The 27519-nt window shown below is 36.4% G+C and overlaps 1 protein-coding gene across 4 annotated transcripts; it reads left to right on the top strand.

Moving 5' to 3' along the window:
• The first annotated feature begins 866 nt into the window (after positions 1-866).
• Positions 867-27519, top strand: BNIP2 (BCL2 interacting protein 2). 4 transcript variants are annotated; one of them, XM_039230630.1, is made up of 12 exons: positions 867-1044; positions 8346-8452; positions 9758-9825; positions 10368-10535; positions 12159-12335; positions 16140-16242; positions 17661-17792; positions 19160-19246; positions 19378-19476; positions 20217-20252; positions 23032-23498; positions 23552-27519. In XM_039230630.1, the coding sequence occupies exons 2-11, from the start codon at positions 8403-8405 to the stop codon at positions 23081-23083; spliced, it is 972 nt and encodes a 323-aa protein (XP_039086561.1). In that variant the 5' UTR covers positions 867-1044; positions 8346-8402; the 3' UTR covers positions 23084-23498; positions 23552-27519. The 4 variants fall into 4 exon arrangements, with proteins under 4 accessions (XP_039086561.1, XP_039086563.1, XP_039086562.1 ...); XM_039230632.1 differs by lacking the exon at positions 19160-19246; XM_039230631.1 differs by lacking the exon at positions 20217-20252.

The following is a 27519-nucleotide window of genomic DNA, read 5'->3' as shown; positions in this document are numbered from 1 at the left end:
TATTTTTATAGATGAGACACAGAGATTCTAACCACCTGCCAACAGTGAGTAAATGTTATCAAAAGAATGTAAACCCGGGAGTTACATTTTGGATCAATGATTTAAATGTTTGAACTTTTCTGTTCCCCTCAACCACCCTCCCCCCATTCCCAAATGCACCGCCCAAACAGTTGACTGCTGCGCCTTTGTAGGAATGTACTGTATGTAATCTGAGAGGGATTATTATATTCCCCAAATAATCCGAGTTCCTTGAAGCTGTAGAGCAGCGTTGCTATTCAAAGTATGATCCACAGAGCGGGGCCCTTCCGAGAACTGATTGGTACCGATGCACAGGGAGCCGGGTACAGAAATTGAGAGTAAGCGTTTGAAAAACTTCATGGTAATTTTACAGGAAATGTTATGGCTGTTGACTCTAATAATAAAATGTCTCTCATATTTTTGTTTTATCTTACCAGAGCATGCTCCACAACTAACTGTTAATTCAAAAAACTAAGCTGCTCTACATGTATTCTGGGCAGCACAGTGCCAAGGATTCTTCTGAGGTTTATTTAGTTCCCCAAAATGAGGCCTCGGATATTTTTCCTCCCCTATTTTCATCCATCTTACGCTACAAAAGTATTGTAACGGTCCATAAAGCCAACATACGAGTGTAAAAAGTGGTCTTTGAGACTCGAGGGACGAGAGCCGGCAGCTGGACGAGCAGCGCCGCCAGACGCGCTGGCAGGCCTGGCTCCCCGCAGGCGCTTGTGCGCAGGCGTGCGTCCGCGGCAGCTGAGGGGGCGGGGCGAGGGCTGTGCGGCTGCGAGAAGACGCCACGCCTCCGCCTGAAGAAGGTCGGGATACTACCACTTCCGCCGGGGCGGCGCTCTGCATCCGGGTCAGCTGTTGCCGCTGCAGCTGTAGCCAAGGGGTTGGGCCCGGGTCTCCACTGCTGTCCGAGGGGAGCGGGCTCCTCTCGGTGCTACCTCCTGCGACCTGGCCGTCAGCCCCACGTCGCCGGCCTGGAAGGGCGAAGAAGACGAGGGGGCCAAGGCTTCCTCGGGGGTGAGTGCGGCCCGGGAAGACTAGGCACCGCGGGCCTGGGCTGGAAGCAGGCCTGGGGCGGATTTCTGAGGGGCGCTGGTCCACCCGACAGCCCGACAGAGGAAGCCCACAGAGTGTCCTGGTGTAAGGGGCGCCTTGGAATCTGCCCGGGAGGCGCTTCCCGGATCCCCACCCACCTGAGGCCCCCGCCCTTGGCTCGGCTCCTGCTGGCCTTTCCCATCCTTGCCCGCCCCCCGCTACCCCTTTTCCGTTTGTGCTGTTGTGCTCGGGATGGAACTTGCCCCTTTCCAGCCCCTCCTTGCACACACCTTGGTCTGGGTGCGGTGATCGGGCCGCTTTGGTCTCGTATTTAAGACCAGCGTCAGTCCTGGTGCAGAACAAAGAAACTTGGACGTCTGATGTGCCTCATATCCTCGAGGAATAGACACGGAAGCGACATTTGTAGCGAAAGCTTTCGTAGACCTTGCTGTGTGAAAAGCCTAATTCCTGCGTAGATTCAGACTTCACCTTTTGCTTGTTGGTTTGCGTTTCCTGGGTTTAGCTGATGCAGCTTGAGATCAAGATAGATCATCTCACGTTAAATCAGGAATTTATTCGGGTCTGTTACGTTGCTTTGAAACTTCCCTTGTCTGCCTGTTCCGGGAGCTCTTTGAGAGCCCAGCTTTTGCCCTGTTCATCCTGGTAATCATAGTGCCTTCCTTATATTTAGCTTCAGTGTGGGATTGCATTTTAGTGTTGCTTTTTTCGTCCTCATCTTTTTTGATTAGGATCTCTGTTTCTCTTAATGCATAATTACTTAACTTTTTCAATTAAACGTATTCTTTCTCTAAAATTTTATAAGAATTTCTGCAAATTGTATATGGATAAGGTTGGTTTATCTTCTTGATGATCTTGCACATCTTTTACTTAGTTCTTGGCATTTTTCCTTTTCTCCAAACTATTCTTAGCCTTTATAACCTCCTCAATTGCAGCCTAACATTGTTGGGCTTATTCAGGAAGTATGACTGGTCCACTTCTGCAAACGTGGAACTTGAACTAGATTATCATCAATCAGTGCTATTGTAGTCTTTAAGCATTAGAGGACCTTTGAAGTTAAATGTAACCAAATCTGGCATTACAGGCTTATTCTGTATAAAGTTGTCAGTGAACTGGAGAGTGTGCTGTAATAGTCCACCTTTAATCTGGGAACCAGGATGTAGTGTCATTTGCCTCACATGTAAGAAAGAAACGGTGATAATAACACCAATGTTTTATACCTTGCAGAAGTTTTTGATTGGAACATATGGGATGATGAATGTACAAGTGGTTAGTAAATGTGAAAAGGAAAGTAGTTCTCTTGATTGAATCTACAGTAGGAGCAGGGATGCAGGAAGGCATCTAAAAATGGAAGTATATATAGCCATTTCCTAAAAGTTAACCTTGATCGACAGTAGATGGAAAATGTCTTATTAAGCTTACATGGTATAAAGGAGATTACTAGTAGAATATGATGATAGTAATATTCCAAAGTTATCTGTTTTTAAGTTTACTAATTTATTTTGAGAGAGGGAAAGTACAAGCGAGAGAAGGACGGGCGGGAGGGGGAGAGAATCCCAAGAGGGCTCCACGCTTACACTGGGCTCAGTCTCCTGAACCGTGAGATCATGACCTGAGTGGAAATCAAGAGTTGGTCACTGAACCGACTAAGCCACCCAGGTCCCCCTCAAAATTATAATTTTATATTACAGCTAACACTTGTAAATACAGAGGCGCCTGGGTGGCTTAGTTGATTAGGCAGTTAAGTGCCTGACTCTTGATTTTTGTTCAGGTTATGATCTCACAGCTCATGGGTTCAGGCCCCTCCCTGCTTGAGATTCTCTGTCTCTCTCTCTCTCTCTGCCCCTCCCTTGCTCTTTGTCTCTGTCAAAAATAATAAAAATATATATTTGTAACTACAATAAAGAGGTCAGTATTAGACTTCAATCTTTGTAAAAGTTAGAGCATCTCCAGTATGTCCTGCATACAGATAATAAAAGTAGTGTTTGGGGGTGCCTGGGTGCCTCAGTCACTGAAGCATCCAACTCTTGATTTTGGCTCAGGTCATGATCTCATGGTTCATTGGATCCAGCCCCATAACAGGCTCTGCACTGGGGGAGCTTGCTTGGGATTCTCTCTTTCCCCCTCCCCCTCTCCCCCCTCTCCCTCCCTCTCTCTCTCCCTCTCTCTCCGTCTCTCTCTCTCTCTCCCTCTCTCTCTCTCTCTCCCCCACCCTCACTCTCTCTCTCCCTCTCTCTCAAAATAAACAGACTTTTTAAAAAAAAAAAAAAAAAGTACTGTTTAGGGGCACTGGGTGGCTCAGTCGGTTGAGCGTCCAACTTTGGCTCAGGTCATGATCTCACAGTTCGTGAGTTTGAGCACCATGTCAGGCCCTGTGCTGAAAGCTCAGAGCTTGGAGCCTGCTTTGGATTCTTTGTCTCCCTCTCTCCCTCTGCCCCTCCCTGCTCCTCTGCCCCCTCTCGCTCGCTCGCTCGCTCTCTCTCTCTCTCTCTATCCTTCAAAATAAACGCTAAAAAAAATTTTAAGTACTGTTTATAAGTGGCATAATTCTTCTTTGCTTTATTTTCACAGTTTTGAGAAGAGTCCGATCATTGTAATTTTTCTTGAATTTTGTGTTAACATTTCTGATAGAGTATCTCATTTTGCTCTTTTTTTAAATTGAGGTATAATTGGCACATAACATTATATTGGTTTGAGATGTACATACAGTAATGATTTGATATTTTTATATATTGAGAAATGATCACCACAATGAGTGTAGTTAACATTCATTGCCACATATTGTTAAAAATTTTTATCTTGTGATGAAAACTTTTAAGAATTATTTTCTTAGCATCTTCCAGATCTGCAATACAGTATTATTAATTATAATCACCATGCTGCACATTATCTCCTCAGGATTTATTTTATAACTGGAAGTTTGTACCTTTTGACCTCCTTCACCCATTTTACCCGCTCCTCCAACCCCCCTCCCCTCTGGCAACCAGTGTTCTCTGCATCTGTGAACTTCGTGTGCGTGTGTGGGTTTTAAGATTACACATATAAGTAAGACTGTATAGTATTTGTCTTTCTCTGACTTGTTATACATAGCATAATACCCTCAAGGTCTATCCATTTGTCCCAGCTGGCAAGATTTCATTCTTTTTATGGCTGAATAATATTCCATTCTATATTTGTGCCACAAATTCTTTATCCATTCATTTATAGATGAAAACTTAGGTTGCCTCTATACTTTGGCTTTTGTAAATAATGCCACAGTGGACATGAGGCTGCATATATCTTTTTGAGATAGTGGTTTTGTTTCCTTCAGATAAACACCCAGAAGTGGAATTTCTGGGTGATACAGTAATTCTGTTTTTTATTTTTTGAGGAGCCTCCATACTGTTTTCCACGGTGGCTGCACCAATTCACATTCCTACCAGCAGTGCACAGGGCTTCTTTTTCTCCACACCCTTACCAACGCTTGATATTTCTTGTTGAATTGAGAATGGCCATTCTCATAGCTGTAAGGTAAGGTGATATGTCATTGTGTCATTTCATTCTTAAAAACCCCTGCATGATCCTGCTCTCCAGGAAGTGGTGACAAGCATGTAAGATTTTTCCGGAGGTATTCTGGTGATCTTTGTAAACGTATAACTTGGCTTAAAGTATTTTCCTATAGTGCTACCAGTATTGCCAGCCTCACAGGACAAAGTGAACATAAATATTTAGAATGAAGCCCTTTCGTTTAAGTCGGAAATGAAAGGCTTGCCTGGGCATTTCCTTCTGCCAACTACAATTGATTTCAGCATAGATGGTGGTTACTAGCACCTGTTTCAGCCGAACTGTTAAACTACATAATAGTAAAGTTGCAATGTAAGATTATAATTTATAACTCAGATGGCTGTGAATACGATTTTAATATTTAATTTTTGCTTTTAATGTTTTCAGTATTGAATTGCACAGGGAAATCTCCTTCTTAATCTTGTTTGAATTTACCACTACAACTGCCTCCAGAGGCTGTCAGGAGGAAATCCATTCTCCTTGATTTTCAACCTCATTGAGGTCAGCACTGTTCTGAATTTATCTCTATGACTTCCACTGATAACTGGCGTTAAGTAATGATGTGCGCCCTGTACCACAAGCTGTTGAGAAATCAAGTTATTCCTGTTGCATTAGGTTGTTTTAACAAATGGCATCTTAAAGTGTTATTTCCCCATTCTAATTTACCAAATCTATGAACAAAAAATGGGAAACAGCCACAGTTAACTTGTGAGTCAGCAATGTCCTGATTTCCTTCAAAGTGTTTGTGCTTATATTGCTCCTTTCTTGTTTGTTTCCTGTTCTTACAGCTGCTGATGATTAAGTGCTTCCAAGAACAATATTCCCTGAATTGTTTAAACTTTTTATCTACCTAGTATACTTTTCTCTCTAAAATTCATGATGAAATGGTAAAGAGTGAATCTATCTTTATCTCTCCTCCTAGGTTCTGTTTAACTAGCTTAAAAAAATTATCCCCAAACTAAAATATCCGTGTCCATGTGCTGTGTGTATTAACATCATGTACTTCATGATTTTGAAGTACAAATTGAATGAATCAGCTGAGACATCTGAAGGACACAGGCTCTCTATTGTGTAGATAAGTTCTTTTCTAGTGATAGACCTGTTGCAGTGGTAGAGGACCTAAAGGACATGGTTTGTCTTCCCAAATTTCACTGATTACATATTTTCTCCTTTTGAGGGGTAAAACAACAGAAAGCCTACTTATGTAGCTTAATAAGAAAAATAAGCCTAAAGGATAGAGCAAAACAAAGGCTTGCTATCCAGTGCCATATCGTACAATTAAATATTTATTCTTATAACTGATATTTACAGGCTTCTGTGCCAGGCACTGTGCTAGGTGTTGGGAATATAGTGATAGCAACTTTCAGTTGAGATGGTGAATATTTTTCTGAGTATGTGGGATGTTTGAAAAAGACACCAAGAACATCCTCATATTTTTCCAACACTCGGCAAAAAGGTGAGACAAAATAAAACTTTTTCTGATTATTGAATTTAGGAAGTATATTAGTTCACTTTCGAGGGATTATAAAAGCCTTGAGAAAACATTGAGGAAAACATTAAAAATTTGGAAGAGATGGTTTTAAACCTTTATTAATAGAGTGTTTCAGCTTCCTGAGCATCAGTTTCCAGGGCAATAAGCATTAAGTATTTGGGCTTCTTGACCATACTTTTGGGGTCTTCTACACTAGTTCTGTGTTCTTTATAGAAGAGATGGGGAAGGTAGGAATCCCTTTTCTGTTTATTTTCTTCTCTGCTCAACATTGCCTAGCTCACTGTTTGCCCAGAGAATTAGAAATCCGTTACTCCTGTGTATAAATACTGAGTTTTCCAAGTAAATATGTTGGTGAGGAAAAGATAGCATTTGCCATTTTTTTGGTACTTGAAAGTGTGTCCTCGAAAATTTAAACCTCTTGAGAATGTGTGAAACCTTTCTTTGAGCATAAGTAAGAATTCACTTGGCAGAGATATAAATTTAGTTTACCATGTGGGATGTAACACTTTACAAAATTGCCAGTGTAATTTTATTGTTGTCCTGGAACATAATGCTTTTTCTCTACAACTTTGTATGTCTTTTGACTGTTGTAATGACGGCAGATAAAGCAACCATAAACCATGACCATGTCTTTGTTTTATGTACTTATTTATTTATTTATTTAATTTTATTTTTTTACTCCAGTATAATTAACAGTGTTACATCAGTTTCGGGTGTATAGTAGAGTGATTCAGCCAATTTGTACGTGACTCAGTGCTCATCATGTTAAGTGTCTCTTAATCCCCTTCACCCATCCCTCACCCAGCTCCCCATCTTTATATTTAAGACTCAGGGGGTTTTGTTTATCTCTTTTTACTTCGTTCATTTGTTTTGTTTCTTAAATTCCACATATGATGTATTTGTCATTCTCTGACTGGCTTATTTCACTTAGCATCATATCCTTGAAATCCATCCATGTTGTTTTAGAAGACTGATTGAAATGAATGGGAATGACTGGCACCATTTGTTTTATTTGATAAGTATTTTTAAAAGTTACATGCACAAGATTTTAAAAGTCAAATAGGTTAGGATTTACTATGAAAAGCATCAGTCATTCTTCCCATCTCACCCTCTTTCTTTTACTGGGACCAGCCACTTTTCACTTTGCTTTTGGGCTTTTACTACTTCTAGTGATACTTTCTCTCTTAAGAAATACATGTCTTACTGCTTTTTAAAAAATAACATTAGTCATCTGTTGACTTGCTCTAATGTAATTGAAATTGAATACTCATTTATACCTCTTCTCCCCTAAAGTTGTCACAGTTTTTTGTTGCACTCATTAACCAGTTGATCTTTATGGCCCCTCAAATAATATACTTAAATGTCTATTTCTTATTCCATCAACCAAACCAATCTCTAGGTTCTTCAATTTGTAAAATAAGGATGTTGGCCCCCACACCCTTCCTTGGAGAAACTAAAATTTAATGGCGTAGGTTAACACATGTAGATGCATCAGTAGAAATATTCACTAAGTGTCTAAAAACTTACGCTGAACTGTATGAGAAAAGTTTAGCGTAGATATGAAGCAAATCAAAATTAATTACTGGATAATTACTGAATAGCCTTCTTTAAATGGATCTGGAATTACGGCATTGGAACTATAGAAGGAAATAGAGAAAACAACACACGTGTTAATTATACTTCAATTCAAAAATGTTAATTATACTTTAGTCTTAAAAAAATACAGCACACATATCACTCGGCTTTACTGCCATCGTGAGTATAAATGCGATTTACTATCAGTTTCTAGAATCAGGTTCCATCCAGAGAACAGAAATTTAATTATGGGGTCTAGAGTACAGAATATATTTACTTTTATTCAGTATGCCTTCCCCCACAAATTGTTTTTGCATAATTCACAATACTTAATAAAATTTAAATCACATCCTGGGATACACGTGCATATATGTAACTGAAAACAAAACAAATATTTTCACTGTATAATACACTTACTACAAATAACACTGACTTTACTAGAATATATATATATGTTTATATATACACACACACACACTTTGTTTTTATTCTCTCTCTTTCTCTTTTTTTTTTTTTTTAATGGTAGTTGAAACCCACTAAATTGATTTCATGAGCAGGGTAGAGGTGTGAACTAAGGTAGAAGATAATTACACATTTTCAGCAGATAAAAAATAACATGGAAGATATGTTGTTATAAATTTTTCTCTTTTCACAGGACATTGGCTCTCTGGATTATCAGGAGCTTGTAGGTGATATTGAATCTAAGCTGAGGATGGAAGGTGTAGAACTTAAGGAAGAATGGCAAGATGAAGATTTTCCAATGTGAGCAATACTTTTAAAAGAAAACAAATTTAAAACAAAACTTCAGATCTCTTTATTTGAATGTCACTTACTAAATGAATATTGAGTTTTTTAAAGAAGCCCAGTATTGAGGAGCACCTGGGTGGCTCAGTGGGTTAAGCATCTGACTTTGGCTCAGGTCATCATCTCGTGGTTTGTGGGTTCAAGCCCTGCGTCGGGCTCTGTGCTGACAGCTCAGAACCTGGAGCCTGCTTTGGATTCCGTCTCCCTCTCTCTCTGCCCCTCCCTACCTCATGCCCTCTCTCTCTCTGTCTCAAAAACAAATAAACATTTAAAAAAAAAAAAAAAAGAAGCTCAGTATTGAAAGGTATTCATTTGATACTAGAAAATGAGAGCTCCTTTCCAACATTTAGATGAATTCTCTTGTATCTTCTTTTCCAACTAAATATATGTGATCTTCTATAATCTTTCATTTTGTTTTCAAGATTTAAATTTCAAAATTGTTGTTATTATTTAAAAAAAAATGCTTTTATATGGTATTTCTTAGAGTCTATTGGGTTCCTGGAAGAAGGGAGTCCTTAAATGTCTGTAAGGGTTGTTAAATTTTGTGCTTCTGTTTCAAGAAAAAACTTATTATTTAATAAGTTTTAAGGGGTGTTTTTGTTTTTGTTTTTTTAAGATCATCTGGCCTGCTACCTTGATATATTTGCATTTGTGTTTACAACGGTATTGGCACCAGCTGGATTAAGAGAAAAAGGGCAGAGGCAGATCTCATATTCAAATGATGCTTCCATACCTTCCTGGTCAGAAGACCATCCCAGTGCATGGGACGGGAAAGGTCCCTTAGCAGTGGGAATATGGACAGCTGGTGGGAGTACTCAGTCATTGCATAATACATGGTGACGATAGCATTGTAGAAATACTGGGCTCAGAAGAATTGTAGCCATCATTACCATATTCCCATTTGAGGGATTAAGTTTACCTTCATCACCCATTGTATCATATGTCACATTAAATTCCTGAATTTGAATTATGTATATTTTTAGGCTTTTTATAATTTTTAGAATAGTTTTATGATTTTATTTAAGAGCAATTACATAAGGAATTTATATCTGTTTTTATGTGTTAACTTATTTAAATACGTAAGTCATCTCCAACGTCTGAATTTTTGTTTCTTGAAAAGTGGTTTGTAAATTTTTGAAGCTTAAGAAACCACTCTATTCAGTTTTCCACATAATTGCTTCTATAAGATATTTTTAATAGTTCTTTGAACTTCGAAGAAAAGTTTTTAATTTGTGAATTAAAAATTATGTCTGTGTCTTCTAGACCTTTACCAGAGGATGATAGTATGGAAGCAGATGTATTAGCTGTAACTGGACCAGAGAGCCAGCCTGGTAAGAACTTGACACTTTGGTTTCTATGAAATGATAGACTTTGTGCTGTTTTGGAACACATTTCTTTGTCAAGCAAAAAAAAAAAAAAAAAAAAAATACATACTCATTTTTTGTTCTATTATTGGGAGCCAAAGAATAAGTTAAATGTTTAAGAAAGTATTTTGGAATGCTTTGGAATTTTAACTTTCCAAAGACATCCCCTTGGATTTTGGAAATTTCTACAATAAAAAGGTTAGAGGAGATCTTTTATAGTAGTAAGAGTTGACTATAAGGTCAGCGTCTGTCATTTAAAAAGATACATCCTTGTTGGGGTATGTCGTCTTGCCTTGCCAGAGAAACAATAATGACCAAAGTCCAAAGTTTGTAAATTAATACTTCGGGATTGTGTTTGGTTAATGTTATTTTTCTCAAGAATGGAGTGATCAAAATTTTTCTCTTACTCAACTTGAGCATGTAAGCATTCCTTCTAATCTATTTTTCACTTTCTCTTTTCTTTTCTTTTTCTTTTTTTTTTTTTAACTTACCCATTCCATGTTCACTAGAACTTAATGGAAATAAAGTAAGAAAGAAACTCATGGCGCCAGACATTAGCCTGACCCTGGATCCTAGTGATGGCTCTGTGCTGTCAGACGATTTGGATGAAAGTGGGGAGATTGACTTAGATGGCCTAGACACGCCATCGGAGAACAGTAATGAATTTGAGTGGGAAGGTAAATGCTTCATTGTTTTTATCTAACCTTTATTAATGAATGTTTGTCTCTATAAGCATTTGTGTTTTTTGGATAGCAGTCTCATATTAGGATAATTAGGAAAACTTAAAACTTGAGCAGGAACCCAAAATCTATCACAAAGGGATTTTGTTGAAATATAATGTTCTTTAAAATTCCTACTGCATTTGTTACTGAGATGTGAAATACTGCTAACACTGAATGTTCTCATGGCTTTCAAAACTGTTTTTTGTAGATTACACAGGTGGTCTCATTTTTCTTAATTGCCCAGTATTGTAAAGTTATGTTTTCTCATGTTGCTTCCAAAATACTGCTTGATAATTATGGCATATTCTTTTATTCAGAAGATTAATGAAAAAAAAACTTTGAAGAGACATGTGATTTAGGGAATATGCTAAAAGTCGTTAGGGATTTGAAGAGATTTTTTTAGTGAGGTTTGCCTGATACTGGTACACTGTGTAAACAACCAGCCTGAATTGTGTATGCTCTTAGTCCTCAAACTTTATGTTCCTTATTATTAGTTATTTAGAATTCAAAGGAATTGGCATGTGTTTTGCTTTGGATGCTTTCTTTAATTACATAATTGCTGTGTACAGTATCTTTATATACTTGTTTGTATGTTCCATCCTTAAAATGGTTTTCACTTCAAAGCAGTGTTTGGCACTATGTGTCTTATCTGCAGTTAAGAATAAGATCCTTGATATGCTGTATCTTTGTTCCTTTTTTCTCCCCTGTTTTACTGGTTCACTAAGCAGTCCAGTTATAGCAATATTTTAAAAGATACTGAAATAGTTTTCTGCCTATGTGTTTTGTCTCTTCTTTCTTTAATGCTGCTGTAGTCATTTCCTGGAAGGATATTTTCCGTTAACAGCTTTATCTTGGAAACAAACAACTAACATGCAGTAGGTCCCCCCTCCCCCATCTTTTGGTAAGGATTATGATACTAAAATTTTGAAAATCATTACTTCATTTAAAATCTGCTAAAATGAAATCTTGAAATATGAATTACACCTAATCATTGGTGCTTCTGCTTTGGCTAATGTCGATTTAAAATATTGGACTTTTGCATGTACACATCAGAAAATTTTCAGTAAATATATGCTTAATAAAATTGATAAAATGAGAAATAATCATTGACCAGTTAACCACTTTCTATCTGGTATTACAATGTTTGGGGAGTAATTTATGTGCTCAATAACAAAATCCAGTTTGCCCTCAGTTTCTGTGAATAACTTATAGTGGTAACTACCAAGAACAATGTTGTAAATAGAATCTAGAAGAACATTGTATGGCCAATATCCTAAGATTTTGATGGCTGTGTGAATTTTCTTTTTTGGACTCATGAATATACACTGCATGGTGATGAGGTGCCTTCTGAAAAAAGCAATACAAAAAAAGTTAACCATGTTTTTCAAAAACATAAAATGGCCTCCTATGAAGAACAAGCCTTTTTCTCTATTATAGAAGAAATACTTAAAATTCCACAGAAGGTATAATGAAAAATTCTCTGAACAATCTAATTAGATAGTAAAGTGGTTAACATGCCATTTTATTTTTATTATTTATATATAACAGTTGTGATTCAAAAACCTTTTATTTTGACAGATGATCTTCCAAAGCCCAAAACTACTGAAATTATTAGGAAAGGCTCAATTACCGAATACACAGCAGCAGAGGAAAAAGAAGATGGACGACGCTGGCGTATGTTCAGAATTGGAGAACAGGACCACAGGGTTGATATGAAGGCAATTGAACCCTATAAAAAAGTTATCAGCCACGGAGGTAACAGCTTTCAAAGATTGTTCATATATTTTAGTGCAATATCAGAAATGTAAATGCTTAAAGAAACTCTCCTTTGAGTTAAAAAATATAATTGATAAGCACTTCTTATGTGATTTTAGAAATATAACAGGTGTGAAGTAAAAGGGTAAAACCAAACTTAAAAATCACTAGTGCATGCACACAGTATGTTCAAAAGGTACAAGAGTGTGCAGCAAAAATTGTCTTCCACCCTCTGCCTCGACACCTCCCCAAAATTGAGACTTTCTCCTCTTTGTATCCATTTATAATTATATACAGTGAAATGCTGTAATCCTTTTTTGTAGCATTTGCATATTTTTTTTTTTGTCCCAGCTTCGTGAGATAATTGACATCTAACATTGTGTAAGTTTAAGGTGTAAAATGTGTTGATATGATACAACATATATTGCAGTGATTACCATTTCTTTTTTGTGGTGAGAACATTTATGATCTACTCTGTTAGCAACTTCCGAGTACATAATATGGTATTATTAACTCCAGTCACTATGCAGTACGTTAGGTCCCTAGAACTTATTCGTAGTATAACTGGAAGTTTGTACCCTTTGACCAACATCTCCTCTTTCCCCCTGCCCCTGGTAACCACTGTTCCGGTCTCTTTCTAAGTTAGGCTTTTTTAGATTCCACATACAATGATATCATACCGTATTTGTTTTTCCTCTTTTGGGCTTTTTCACTTAGAAATGCTCTAATTTGAAATGTAAGATTCAGTGAGTTCTGACAAATGCCCGTATACTCATGTTACCTATACCTCGAGACATGTAGAGCTTCTCATTGCCCCCAAAATTCTCTCATACTCCTTCCCAATGAATACCCCATTCCCAGTAACCACTATTCTAATGTCTATCGCCATGACATTTCTTGTCCTAGAATTTCATGTAACTAGAATCATATGTTAGACATTCTTTTGTCTGCTGCTTCTGCTGAGCATATTCTGGAGATTTCTCCATGTTGTTGCATGTATCTCTCGTTCATGCCTTTTTATTGCTAAGTGATATTTCATTGTGTGGATTAACCACAGTTGGCTTATTCAGTTTTCTTTTGATGGACACGTTAGTTTCCAGTTTGGGTTATTATGATTAAAACTGCTGTGAACATTCTTGTACTAGTCTTCTGTTGTGTGAGTAAAACCTGGCGTTACCTTAAAACCCTAAACAAATCCTATAGCTTTACCATGAAGTACAGGACTGGTTCGTTCCTCATTCTTTTTTTTTTTTTAACTAAAGTATGTATTTTTTAAATTTCCAATAAAGGACATAATCCAATTAAAAACAGGCAAAGGACCTGAATACACATTTCTCCAAGAAGATATACAAATGGTGAACAAACACAGGAAAAGTGCTCATATCATTAGTTACCATTAAAATGTAAATCAAACCACAATGAAGTACTAATTCAGATTCACACCCTATAGATAGCTAGAAAAAAAAAAAGAAAATTACAAGTGTTGACATGGATGTACTGAAATTGGAACCCTTACACATTGCTGGTGGGAATGTAAAATGGTTAGGTTTCTGTGAAAAACAATTTGGCAGTTCCTCAAAAGTAAAACATAGAAATAGTGTATGACCAGCAGTTCCACTTCTAGATATATACCTGAACGAATAGAAAGGCAATCAAACAAATACATATACATATGTGTTCACAACAGTACTATTCACTACAGCCAAAAAATAGAGACAATGCAACTATCCAACAAGTGAACAAAAAGGCAATTTGTGGCATAATCCATACAATGGAATATTAATCAGCCATATAAAGAAATGAAGTACTGATATGTGCTACAATATGAAAAAACCTTAAAAATATCGTAAGTAAAATAAATTATATGCAGAAGGTCACATATGATTCCATTTATGTGAAATATTTAGAATACATAAATCTATAAAGACGGAATGCAGACTAGGGGCTGTAAGCAGGAGTGGGCTGGGGAGGGAAATCAAGAACAACTGTTGACTGGATTCTGGGTTTCCTTTTGGGGTATGAAACTGTTTTGGAACTAGACAGCTGTAATGGTTGCCTGACACTGCAAATGCAGTAAATTCCACTCATTCCTCATTCTTATGGAACACCAACTTTCCATATTTGTGGGATATCCAGTAATATAAGGCTTTTGTTTCTTGAGAAATCACAAGTCAAAAGGAAAAGCTATTGAAGTACAATTACAACTTCTATCCATCTGTGCCAGGTTCAGAAGTTTACCTATACGCTGTAAATAGTGCCAAAATGTTAATAGTAGTCCAAATGCAATTCACTCTTGGAGCACCTGGGTGGCTCAGTCTGTTGAGCATCCGTCTTCAGTTCATGATTTCATGGTTCATGAGTTTGAGTCCCACGTCGGGATCTGTGCTGACAGCTCAGAGCCTGTAGCCTGCTTTGGATTCTATGTCTCCCTCTCTCTCTGCCCTCCCCCACTTGTGCGTGCGTGCGCTCTCTCTCTCTCTCTCTCTCTCTCTCTCTCTCTCTGTCTCTGTCTCTGTCTCTCTGTCTCTCTCAAAAATAAACATTGAAAAAAATGCAAGTCACTCTCTAGAACATGTCATATTACCTGAAATCCTAGTGCGGGAAAGGGGACCACATAGGTTAAGTAGATTGGGTTTTTTATGTAAAGTCATTTCTACTTAATTTACTCTCTGCCAAATGCATTCTCCTCCTTATTTCTATAGTCTTCATTCATCTGAAAACAAATCACTTGAATATTTGCAGTTACATTATTCCACTCAATTTAATCTTATTCATATGAACAAAACAGGATAATCTGGATCAGGAAGTCCACAGATTTGCATTAATTCAGCTAGTTCACAGGAAACAAGTTGTGAGACCTGCCTTATGGTTTAAACCTAATATCTTTCAGGACTAGAGCTTTATTTGGATTAGGGGAAAATAATTAGGGCCATTTTATCCTACTGAATTATCACAATGTGTTTTGTGACTAAGAGATTAAGAAAGATATTGAAGATACTAATGTACTTGAAATGTTTAAACCTTTTCAGTGTGTGTTTGTAAACACTAGAAATGAAAGTTAAAGCAAAACAGTTCGTTACTGGTTACAGCTTAATATCTAGAGATTATAATAAACATACACATTTTAACACTTTCTCTCTTATTTTAATGATTATTTATTTTTGAGACAGAGACAGACAGAGTGTGAACAAGGGAGGGGCAGAGAGAGAGGAAGACACAGAATCTGAAACAGGCTTCAGGCTCTGAGCTGTCAGCACAGAACCTGATGCAGGGCTCAAACCCAGGAACTGCGAGATCGTGACCTGAGCCGAAATCAGACACTTAACCGACTGAGCCACCCAGGCGCCCCTAACACTTTTTCTTCTGTTAGAATTGTCAGAGATGTAATCTCTTCTTAGTTTTTAACACTCTAAAATCCACAAAATGCTAGGCATTGTACTGTTTTTTGAAAAACACCCACTTTAACCATAAATTTCATAAGATTGTTTTATTGCAGATATTTTTGGTTTATGTCTGCTTGGATTATATCATATTTGTCTATTTGCTAAAATAAGTCTGGCTTTCTGATGATGCTACTTTAACTGGTTTTCTGGTTTTATGCCCACCATTTCCTCTTCAGATTTTATTGCTCTTATTTTGAGAAGAGGGGATTTAAAGATCTTTCTCAGACTATTTCAGGTTAAAAAAGAAACCATGCTTTTTGATCCAAAAATTTGTGGAATGTGAACCACTGTCTGTCAACTGTACAGATTTCCTCTGAAAAAGTAAAATCATCCTGGTGATTTTTTAAAATTTATTTTCCAGGATATTATGGGGATGGATTAAATGCCATTGTTGTGTTTGCTGTATGTTTTATGCCTGAAAGTGGTCAACCCAACTATAGATACCTGATGGACAATCTCTTTAAGTAAGTATATCTTCACAAAAACATTTGGACAGAATTTTGGGCAAATCAGATCTCCAGCTTAAGGAGGTGAAGATGGGAAAAGATAAATACCCTCGTCCTGATTAAGTCCTTATTCTTTGGCATTATGCGACTATTTGTTTTCCAACTCAGCAGAAAAATTGTCAGTTTAAAGCTGGAAGGGATATTTCAGACTCTCTGTTCCAACTACTTTATTATTTATATTTGAGGATGCATTAAGTATAAAGAAATTGCTTTTATCTCAATCATCTGGCAAAACTGCATTTATTCCCAAGAAACCAAAGGTAACTGAAGTTCTGTTATATTTCTCCAGAATCATTTTCTTTCTTAATTTGGTGCTATTTTTAAAACTGTTTTTTTTTAATGGAAGACTGCTTAACCTTCAGCCTTCACTTTAAGGGGTAGGCAGGTGTTTTTTGTTTTTTGTTTTTTTAATTTTTTTTATGTCTTTATTTTATTTTGAGAGACAGAGACAGAGAGTGAGCGGGGGAGGGCCAGAGAGAGAGGGAGACAGAATCTGAAGCACGCTCCAGGCTCTGAGCTGTCAGCACAGAGCCCGACGCAGGGCTTGAACCCACGGACTGTGAGATCATGACCTGAGCCGAAGTCGGACGCTTAACTGACTGAGACATCCAGGCGCCCCTGGATGAGGGGCGCTGGAGTGGCTCAGGTGGTAAAACATCTGACTCTTGATCTCAGCTCACGTCTTGATCTCATGAACCATGAGATTGAGCCCTGCATCAGGCTCCATGCTGTCAGCATGGAGCCTGCTTGAGATTCTCTCTCCATCTCTGCCCCTCTCTCTTGCACACACACACTCTTTCTCTAAAAATAAGTAAACTTAAAAAACTTACTGTGAAAAATTGCAAACATATAAAAAGACAGTATACTGAATCCTTGTGTATGAATCACCCGCTTCCGTAGTTACCATTTTATACCTCCCCAAAATTTATGCTGTCTCCATTGTATAACTTTGGAGCAAATCCCAGAAATCATGTTATTTCATCTATAAACACTTAAATATGTATTTCCAAAAGGTAACTTGTTATGATACATAATCATAATACCAACTAATGCAATTTTAAAGCTTTTTTTTTTTTTTTTTAAGAGAGAGCAAGATAGTGTTCTTGTTGGGGGTGGTGGGCAGAGAGAGAGAAAGAGAGAGACAATCTCAAGCAGGTTCCTTCAGTGCAGGGTGATCCCATGACCCTGGGATCATGACCTGACTGGGATGCCCAACCAACTGAGCCACCCAGGTGCCCCCAACTATTGTAGTTTTAAATTTTTAATTGGCTTTGCTGTCACTGAAGGGAAGGGAAGGACATTGTATAACTTGGATAATTGTGTTTGGCACTATAAAGCGCTATTTACGTCTTAAACTCAATTTGTTGTTTTTACAGGTATGTTATTGGCACTTTGGAGCTATTAGTAGCAGAAAACTACATGATAGTTTATTTAAATGGTGCTACAACTCGAAGAAAAATGCCCAGCCTGGGATGGCTCAGGAAATGCTATCAGCAAATTGATAGAAGGTATTGTAAATACACATTGAAAGCTAGTCTGAATAATTTTTAGATTAGATTTATTAGGTTAAATTCTATTTTATATTGCCACTTTAAGACACCATAAATTACATTATTTACACTCATAACACATTTCTGTTTTCTCAGTTCAGTATCTTAGAATATCATGAAGGAAATTAGTTTTGATCTGTTTTACAAAGAATAATTCCTTAAAACGAACTTATAAAATAGTTACATATTTCTCCTTATTTATACCACACTGAATATTTTCCTGTAATTTACATTTTAGGAAAGGATGGAAAATTTAGTTTTGCCTAACTGATGGTGCTTAGCATATTTTATGGGGTTTTTAAAAAATTTTTTTAATGTTTATTTATGAGAGAGAGAGTGACCGCAGGGGAAGTCAGAGACATAGGAAGACACAGAATCCAAAGCAGGCTCTGGGCTCTGAGCTGTCAGCACAGAACCCAATGCGGGGCTCAAACTCACAAACTGTGAGATCATGACCTGAGCCGAAGTCCGACGCTTAACTGACTAAGCCCCCCAGGTGCCCCTACCTTATGGTTTTTAAGGTGCTCCGCTATAATCTTCCTCTGGAGTGAGCTCCAGAAGTGTGTTCTCCTGAGAGTTATTCATCCATGCGAATGGAAGGAACTTTGATTCTCTAATGGGTTTGATTTGACTATACCTAGTTTGAACTAATTTAATGAACTCAGACTCATTAATAGGTTTCTCTAAATCCCTAACCATGGCAGGAGCTAGTTTTTATTATTTAAAAAAAAATCCTCAATAATCAATTTAAGTGTGAAATATATGTTGATAAAACAGTTTTATTTGGTCATTATAGGTCATCAAGAATAATGCCTTTAATTTTTATTTGGTATTTTAGACTCTGTAAGAACATGTTAGGTCTGATTTACATTTCCTGTTCCTGTGGTGATCACGTCCAGCTTTCTGTTGGCACAATGCCTGTCATAACGTTGAAGAAATGAGTACCAGTTCCCTCCTCCTGAAAAATGAAAACAATTTACCTCTGTATTCAGTATTAGCCTCTACCCATGGTTGACAGAATCCTAAAGAAAAGTGAATATATCTGGCAGACATTTAATGACAGGCTGTACTGTGGATGGACATAAGTTTAGCCAAATGAAGTAAAGTCCATGTCATAGTAGTAGGAGTGACCATCAGAATTCAAGAGTGCATTTTCTTGTCTTTAGAAATATCACATCTAAATGAACTTATGGATGAGAGTTTTTTTGTATAACGTTGTACATACCTAGTGATGTCTTAACCTTTTCTTCCAGCATTAGAATTTGTAGAGCTTTTAAATTTTTATTTCTCTTTCTTTTTTCTTTTTTCTTTTTTTTTAAATCCAGGTTACGGAAAAACCTAAAATCACTAATCATTGTACATCCCTCATGGTTTATCAGAACACTTCTAGCTGTTACAAGACCCTTTATTAGGTAATTTTCTGAGAGCCATTGACTTAAAAAAAAAAAAAAACAACTAGAAACAAAAACACAAACTCCTTGTATGAATTTGTCAGTTCTGTTGGTCAGAATATTTAGGTAATTATTTTTATTTTCTTCCATAGCTCAAAATTCAGCCAAAAAATTAGATACGTCTTTAATTTGGCAGAACTAGCGGAACTTGTCCCCATGGAATATGTTGGCATACCAGAATGCATAAAACAGTATGTTTTGTTTTATTTCTTTAATTATATTGGACCTTTATATTTTGATGTGCACGAGGTAAATATTTTTCAATACTCACTATTTTTCATTTCCTGTATTATAAGTATTTTGTAACTGCTCTTGTTTTTGTAACGAATGGAAAGGGAAAGAAGCCATTTTCCAACACCTTCCCCGTAAGTCACCATTTTCTTCAGGCTGTCAGTTGAAGAAGTAGGAAGTATTTTTCTGGTTGTGATTAATTTTCATTTTTGAAGACTCTTTACAATCTTAAGAGGTGATTTCCTGGTTGGTCATTACTAAAGTACATTCTCCAGACTTGAACATGCTGCTCTCCAAATATGAGTAAATTCATCATGGCATTAAATAATCCTGTTACTGGAGAAATACAGTATTATTTATATCAGCCTAACCGCAGGACATTCCAGTGGCTGGAATATGTTCTGTTTACCAAATCCACTTCTTTCTAACTTTTATAAAGAATTGGTAGAAGGTTGTTAACACAAATACTTGAGTATCACACTGCCATAATATGGAAAAAGTTTTTTGTTCTGCTAATATGAGGTTTAGTCCTTTTAATGTGTCAAGCCAGATTTCTTAGGTCAGTTTTGACTTTCTCCACAGTGTATTAAGTTTTGGTTTTACCTGCAGACTTATATGAGTTTATTGTCAGTGCCTTTTTTCGAGTTTTTGTTCATCTTCATAACATGTATATTTACTGAAATAACTCTTCCCTACCAAGGTATGAAGAAGAAAAGTTAAAAAAGAAACAAAAAAGGTATATGCACACCTTGAATGGGTTGCATCTAGACTAGTCCATTTGCATTGCACAGACTAACTCTTCTTTATTGGTTGGTTAGCTTGTAGACAAAGATAATAGCATCTGTAAATATAAACATACTCCAGAATCCAAATACAGAGTGAATCCAAAATTCCTGATGCTGAATATGGCTTGGATTCACCCTGCTTTAACACCATGTATAATGCCAATTAGGAAGTAAAGGCCACAGTCCCTCTTCACTTCTTTTTGGTATACACGGTGATGACAAAACCAGAGAAATTGCTAAGAATGCTATTTGAAAAACCAGTTACCTCTAAGACTTTTATCTGTTTCACCATATTCTCAAAATATGTCTAGTGCTTTTGACAAATATATATGTACTTCTTTAAGGAATCCATTTATTTCCCAGGGGTTAATGATTATATTTGCAGTGCACATATTCTTTGGCTAACCAACATTGATTTCCCTGTATGCTTATAAATGTCCTGCTAACCAGTCAAATTCTACATATAATAAAATACCTAAAATTCAGTATACCATTTAATAGTTAAATACTCTCTGCTTTTCATCTTTAATTTTGAATACTTCTGCTTTGAGCATAACAAACTATTAGCTTATTAATACCTTGGCATAGAACATGAAAGGCAAGGGTATAAAATAGTTAGCATTTTATATACTAATTGAAACAGTGTAGGACTTGGAGCTAACTTGTTAATGGATTTTTTGAAATAATGACATATTAGCAAAACAGGTTTAGTACAGTCTCTTAAGAGTTAAGGTGAGAAATTTTTATGTAGTTATTATCACTTTGACCATTCTAAGGAACCAATTAAAAGGAACTGAAACTTTTAAAAAAATTTTTTTGATGTTTATTATTTTTGAGAAAGAGACAGAGAGCAAGCAGGGAAGGGGCAGAGAGAGAGGGAGACACAGAATCCGAAGCAGGCTCCAGGCTCTCAGATGCCAGCACAGAGCCCGAAGCAGGTCTCAAACCCACAGGCCTTGAGATCATGACCTAAGCTGAAGTCAACCACCTAACCGACTGAACCACCCAGGCACCCCGTAACTGAAACATTCTTAACTTTGAATACATTTTGCCTCTGTTTATGAGCAAGAATTCTATTGACCATGTGATGGAATCATGGTACTTAAAAGAGATTAACAAACATTTTAACATAGAGATGTGAACAGTAATTTTAGATATTGCTAATTTTCTTTCTAGGCACTGGTGTACACTTGCCAGACAGACAACTGCAATTAAAAATATAATCTGTAATTGTATATTGAAACCAGCTGCTTTGTGGATTTCAAAATGAATTACCTTTGTTGATAAAATCTGCTGTGTCTTTTTACAAAGTTCTTAGTATTCAGTTACCTAGAATTTAGGCATCAGAAAAATAGTGGAACTGTACTTTTTAAATGTATTTTTTGATAACCTACCAGTATTTTTTTTTCTTTTTTTTAAACTTCTGTTTAACCTTGACATGTATCTTCCAGGCACGTCTTCATTTTTGTACAAGGTTTTTTTACTTTTAAAAAATAATAATCCTTGTTAGCTTGAAAATGGTAACATTCAAGTTTTAAAAATAAAGGAGCATGTTTTCAAAAATTTCACAGAGGCTGTATGTGGAGGAGCTTATTACTTAAGGTGAAATCCCTACGATGAGTACTGGTAATAATGAGGATTCAAAACCGAGTGTGGAAGTGCCATAGTTTTAAATGTTGTAGGTGATTCTTTCGAACAATTCCTCAGTGCCAAGTGTGGCCAGGGAGATGATAGTTGTTAAGATTTTTGAATATAGTTTAAAAATAAAGTGTGAAATTCGTTCATAAGGATATTTCAGATGTTGCAAAGATTGGATGTATATTGCAGGCCTTACCAAGAATATGTAGCTTTCAAATTTTTGGTACCAGCATAAAAAAAAAAAGTTTTTAAATGTTAATCTGGCTTTACCACAGACCAACACATTTAGGTCTCATTTACTAATGTTCAGGTGATCCTAGTAATCGGTAGTGATGATAGTAATGTGAACAAGACACCAAATTATCTTAAACTCCCCTCCATCAGTAATTCGAACTAGTATAAATAGACTATTGTACATTATCTTCCTTAAAAGGTTGTTTATAACTGTGTGGTAATACATCATTCTAATCCCCACTTGCCTAAATTTTGATAGGGCCTCTGTGCAACACACTACTAATCCAGGCAGATTTTTAACCACATCTTGGTATTTCTGATTATTAAATTCCATGGCTTCTTACTATCAAAATAAGTGAAAGGCATTTCTATTCAAAGTGTACTAGTAAATTCTAGAGAATAATTCTGATTTCTATAAATATGCATTTTTATCACTGAATTTAAAAATATTGATCAGTTGGTGTCATTTTAATATTTCAGTTAACAAAATCATTTTTGAGGGAGTTGTTTTTCCTGCCACTTTCTCATCACTTAGATCCCTGCCCCAGCCATGCTATGGTTCCAAGATTTTAATATACTTGTTACAGTTTGAACTTTTAATAAAGTTTATGGGCATTTGTATGTAAAGTATTTTATAGTCTTTAAAGAAACAACAGTCCATTTCTTGCCAGTGTCCTCTTGTCTTTAAAAATTATCTTTCATGGTTGGGGAAATGTTTGGTAACCTTTTTACTATGCTTCTTTGCAAAGCTTTGTTTTTAACAGAATAATATTCTATGCTACAAGTTATCACAGTTTTTAAAAGGAAATTGTTCACTTGCTAGTGTCTTATTATCTGTATTGTTTTTTCATTAAACAGAGTTGATCAAGAGCTTAATGGAAAACAGGATGAACCGAAAAGTGAACAGTAAGTTTGGCATCTAGTCCAGACAAGACTGAAGAATGTGCTGATGAAGCAGTGCTCTCTTTTTGCATTTATAATGCATTTATTGGCCCTGATTTTTATGTAACCTGTTACAAAATTGACTTGATTCTTCCTTAATGGACTTTTGTATAAGGGACTGTTCACTGCTGTATTGGTTTGCAAATCTCTTGAATTTAGCTCTTTATTAGCTAATTATATTGTACTCATTTTATATTTTATATTGGTAAATAGCAGAGATCCACACTTTATATAAAGCAGTTTTTGCATTTGTTTGTTGAATGATACATCTTCTTCAGTAAAGTATTTATATGCCTAAATGGTAAAGGAAAGAGATAATATATATTTTTATGTTTCTGAGCAATATTTTTTAATGTATACCTGTTTCATGGAAGAATATGCAGGTAAATGAAAAAAAAAAAAAAAAAAAAAAAAAAAAAAAAAAAAGAATATGCAGGTAAATGAGACCATGATTTGTAAAATACACGTTTGAATTTTTGTTTCTTGTAGATGATTAGACACATTTTCTGGGTAACTTACAAAATAGAGTTGCTTATAAGATGAGGGACAGTTAAACTGGTTCTCATGAATACCCAAAGGTCATGTTCATAATCTAAGTAGATTAATACTATCCTTTTTTCTCATTTAATAAATGCCGTTTAATTCAGAAGCGCAAATACAAATGCATTGCAGACCTTTTCCTTTTTAAACTTTAATGACCAGTCAGAAAGCCATTTTTAGAACTAAACTTCAGAGGCTAAGAATTGGGATTTGTATATATGTATATATGAGACGTTTTATCTTCTGGCCAAAAGTCAGAACTTTATTATAAAAAGTTTAGGGTTGTTCACTAATGTGAAATAAGCTGTGTGTCCAGGGTTTCACGCTCCAGAAATTGTGGGTGCAGTGTAGTATTCAGAGAATGCGATGCGTTCTTCACTGTCACTATTTTTCTGTAGAAAATAGGGGCTGCTTTTTTAACTGCTCTCAGTGTGGGCACTTTACCAAAATACTTTATCAGTTATTTAAACTTGATAGTAAGTTAGTGTTTGACCTAGTCAGATACCATGTGTGTTCACATTTTCTTTTGAATCATGTTGACAGTACTGTAAAACTAAGTTATTTTGTAAGTCTTAGAGTATCACTGCATTATGCTGTTTCGGATGACACATTTAATGTAAGTGTATAAACTTTTGTTTAATTTGGTAAGTATCTTGACTCTCTATATTAAAATATACTGTACTTAGGTGCCCAGACAGAACTTAATTGCCCACAAAATCATCCTAAAACAACAGATTGGTCTTATATTGTGTCATGTACTTGTGTGACTCATTTGGAAGACTTGGTATCCTCCAAATCTGAGGGTATTGCCACACTCTGGGCCTTCCTATGAGGCAGTTCACCAAAGAGTGTCCTAGAGTAGCAAAATTGAAGCAGAGGAGAGCTAAGCTTTTAGGCTTCCTAAACTAATGTCATTATGGCAAATAAAGCCAAAACCATTATTGCTTGCTCAATCCTTAGGAACAGTTTGTGTTGAAAAAGCAAACTAACAGTAACAACTTAGGCATTCCTTCTGGATCTACCATATGAGAATTATGAATGTACGATCATTGAACTTAATTGTGATTGGAGTCTATATTTGTAGAGCTCTTTAAGTAGTCTTTCATCTATAAAAGTCTTTATCCTGCTCACAGTTTGCTGAGCTTTTTAAATAGGTGGTTTTCCTCCACATTAAGTACAGAGCTTTTCAGTTTCAACAGTTTATTGTGTTCATTCACTTTTGGTTTTGTAAGCATTTTCCTCACTACAGGTACAGCTTGTTGCAAAAGTGGTGTATTTTCTTAAATACTTTTCTAAAGTACAACTAGCTCATCATCTGTTAGAACATTAAAATTCAGAGGGAACAGTGTTAACACTTGGGATATAACAAAAGGGATGTGCTGTGAATCGCTGGATTAAAACATACCTGTTCTAACCTACAGCTTAATGGAGTCTGGTATAGAGATGTGCCCCATGATAAATGTTTCATAACCCTAAGGCTTAAGATCATAACTAGTACGTTAGAGAAAATGCATTTACTCAGTTTGTTATTAGTACTTTGTTATTGTGTGACATTTCCCCCATATCATTCAATTTTTATTTTCCATTACCGATTAAAGCGAAAGTAATATAATTGTATTACTTCCTCTTTCTCCTGGAGTCATGGATCTAACTTAACTGGTTTAATTTTGTTTTTGTCACTCTATTTTGTTGTACTTGGCCTCTGAGGGCCTCTTAGTCCAAAGTTTCTCATATAAAGTCATTTGGTTGTGTTCTGCTTAGTCGTATTCATAAGTAGCACCAAGGAAAGACGCTTTATTGGCCTCACAGTTTAAGCTTAATAACCTTTAACTTGGGTGGGAGCCTGGAGGGGCTATGATTCTAAGTAAGATCTAGCAGGATAGTTTGAAAGGAAGATAACAAAACCAGGAAGTAAGAGAAAGGAAACTATAAAGGGATTCTCTCAGATGTCACTGGATGGAAGGGCAGTGCTGCAAGGGCAGCTCTTGGCACCGTGCAGAGGGCTTTCTTGTATTCAGCAGGGAAGCCTGCAGGCCTCACACAGCATTATGTGAGAAAGCAGACTGGAATGAAGGAGCAAAGACTGAGAAAACCCATAATGAGAATTTGTATTCTCCTCTGCTTTGTCTCTTCATACAGAGGCAGATTTGAACAGAGGGTCGGCAATGACAGTGCTCAGATTAAAGTTTAGGACTAGGTTATTTTTTATATTTTATAAGGTTGGTAAACAATGTCTTCCAAAGCGGACATCACTATTTAGTAACTGCAGTGAGTACTGAAATTTGCTGATTGATGAGCACATATAAGTATCTAGAATTTCTTCAACTGTAATTTCAGAATTTAAAAAGGTAAGGGATCTGCTTTATGATAGAGACTTCTTGTAGATGACTGTATCACTATTATTTGGCTGTTTTTTGTGAGCTCAGGGAATTTGGAAGTGTTTGATTTAGTGCAGAAGTGGCTTTTTTAGGTTTCTTCAGTTGACAGGTAAATTAGCATTAGGGTACTATCGGGTAGAACAGGCCAGTTTCCTGGTAGAGGTATATATAAAGTGACAGTAGCTTTGTCCTCCTTTTTCCTGTGTTGTATATGGAAAATTACTAACATTGCTCCTTCAGAAGGGAGAAGATAGGCTGGAAATCGAAATTTGCTAATCCATTCCATCTTGTTTTCATGCTTATTTTTTTCCCCCATCCTATTTAGCTTATTTGAGAACTGGGTCACAAACCTCAAAAGAAAGGAATAGAGGAGTTAAATGTGCTTATTAATTAGACCAACTATTCTGTTAGAGTTTATCTTGTCACAGGGACCAGGGATTGTCAGATGAGTTGGGTTCCTGGGAGAAAGCATTACTAATTTCACTCATGTGAGAAGATCAGCTGGCAAGGGCAGTGGAGACGGACTCTGCGGTATTCTAATAGTGCTGAAGAATTACCTAGGGAGCCTTTCACTTGCCCCTTCCCTATCCCAAGATTCTGAATGAATTAGAATCAGATCAGTGGTGAGTCCCAGTAAAGTAACTTTCCTGTAAATTTTTAAATGATACTTGAAAATAAGATAATGTGTTAAACATGAGTGACTCTAAAATTTGAACAGAACTGTTACTTTGTTTCAACTATCCATGCTAGATCTACTTAATTTCTTCTGTTTTGAGGATAACGTTCACATAAAGCACTTAAACACCTCATGAAAATCAAAGGTTTAATGTTTTCAGATTGATATAGAATCATATTAAACTGCTTCAGATAGTGGAGTCTATCTTATATGACCTTCTATAGGAGGTTAAAACATTTACATTTTGAAATCTGTGTTTTCACAATCAGTGTGGCTAAGGAGGAACTTGGAAAATCATACTAATTTGCTGCTCCACTGCACTTTTTATATACAGACTTTCTAAAGTTATGCCCCTTGAACTGTTCATTTACATAAACCTAACTAGTACATATTGGAGGTGTTCTGGGCTGCTGTCTTGCACAGCTGGTTGGACACTGTTCACATAGAACACAATTTAGAGTTAGACACTAACACACTTTGATACAAATTCCAAAAATTTGAATATTTTTCTTAATGTAAGGTCACGTGTTGCCATGTAGACACAGTGTGATGTGATCATTTCACTATTCAAAATATGCTGCCTAGGCTGGTGCTGTCGTTTTACAGTGTGAGAAACTTAGTTCTGATGACTGTGTGCAAGATGTTGATGTGATCCCTGTAAGAAATAAAAGAGTTGGTCTTGATTTACTAAGGAGATGTAATATTTTATTTTCCTCTGACTTGTTAGGAATACAAGAGCTTGTGTCCTGATTTGTTGCACATCATACTTTTGCAACATTCATGAGTTTAAATAAATTAATTGGAAAGTTT

Source organism: Hyaena hyaena, unplaced genomic scaffold (genome assembly GCF_003009895.1).
Source record: "Hyaena hyaena isolate Hyena2069 unplaced genomic scaffold, ASM300989v1 scaffold_49, whole genome shotgun sequence".
In the NCBI taxonomy this organism is placed as follows: Eukaryota; Metazoa; Chordata; class Mammalia; order Carnivora; family Hyaenidae; genus Hyaena; species Hyaena hyaena.
The sequence above is the reverse complement of the archived record's forward strand: the minus strand, read 5'-3'. Positions and strand labels throughout refer to the sequence as shown.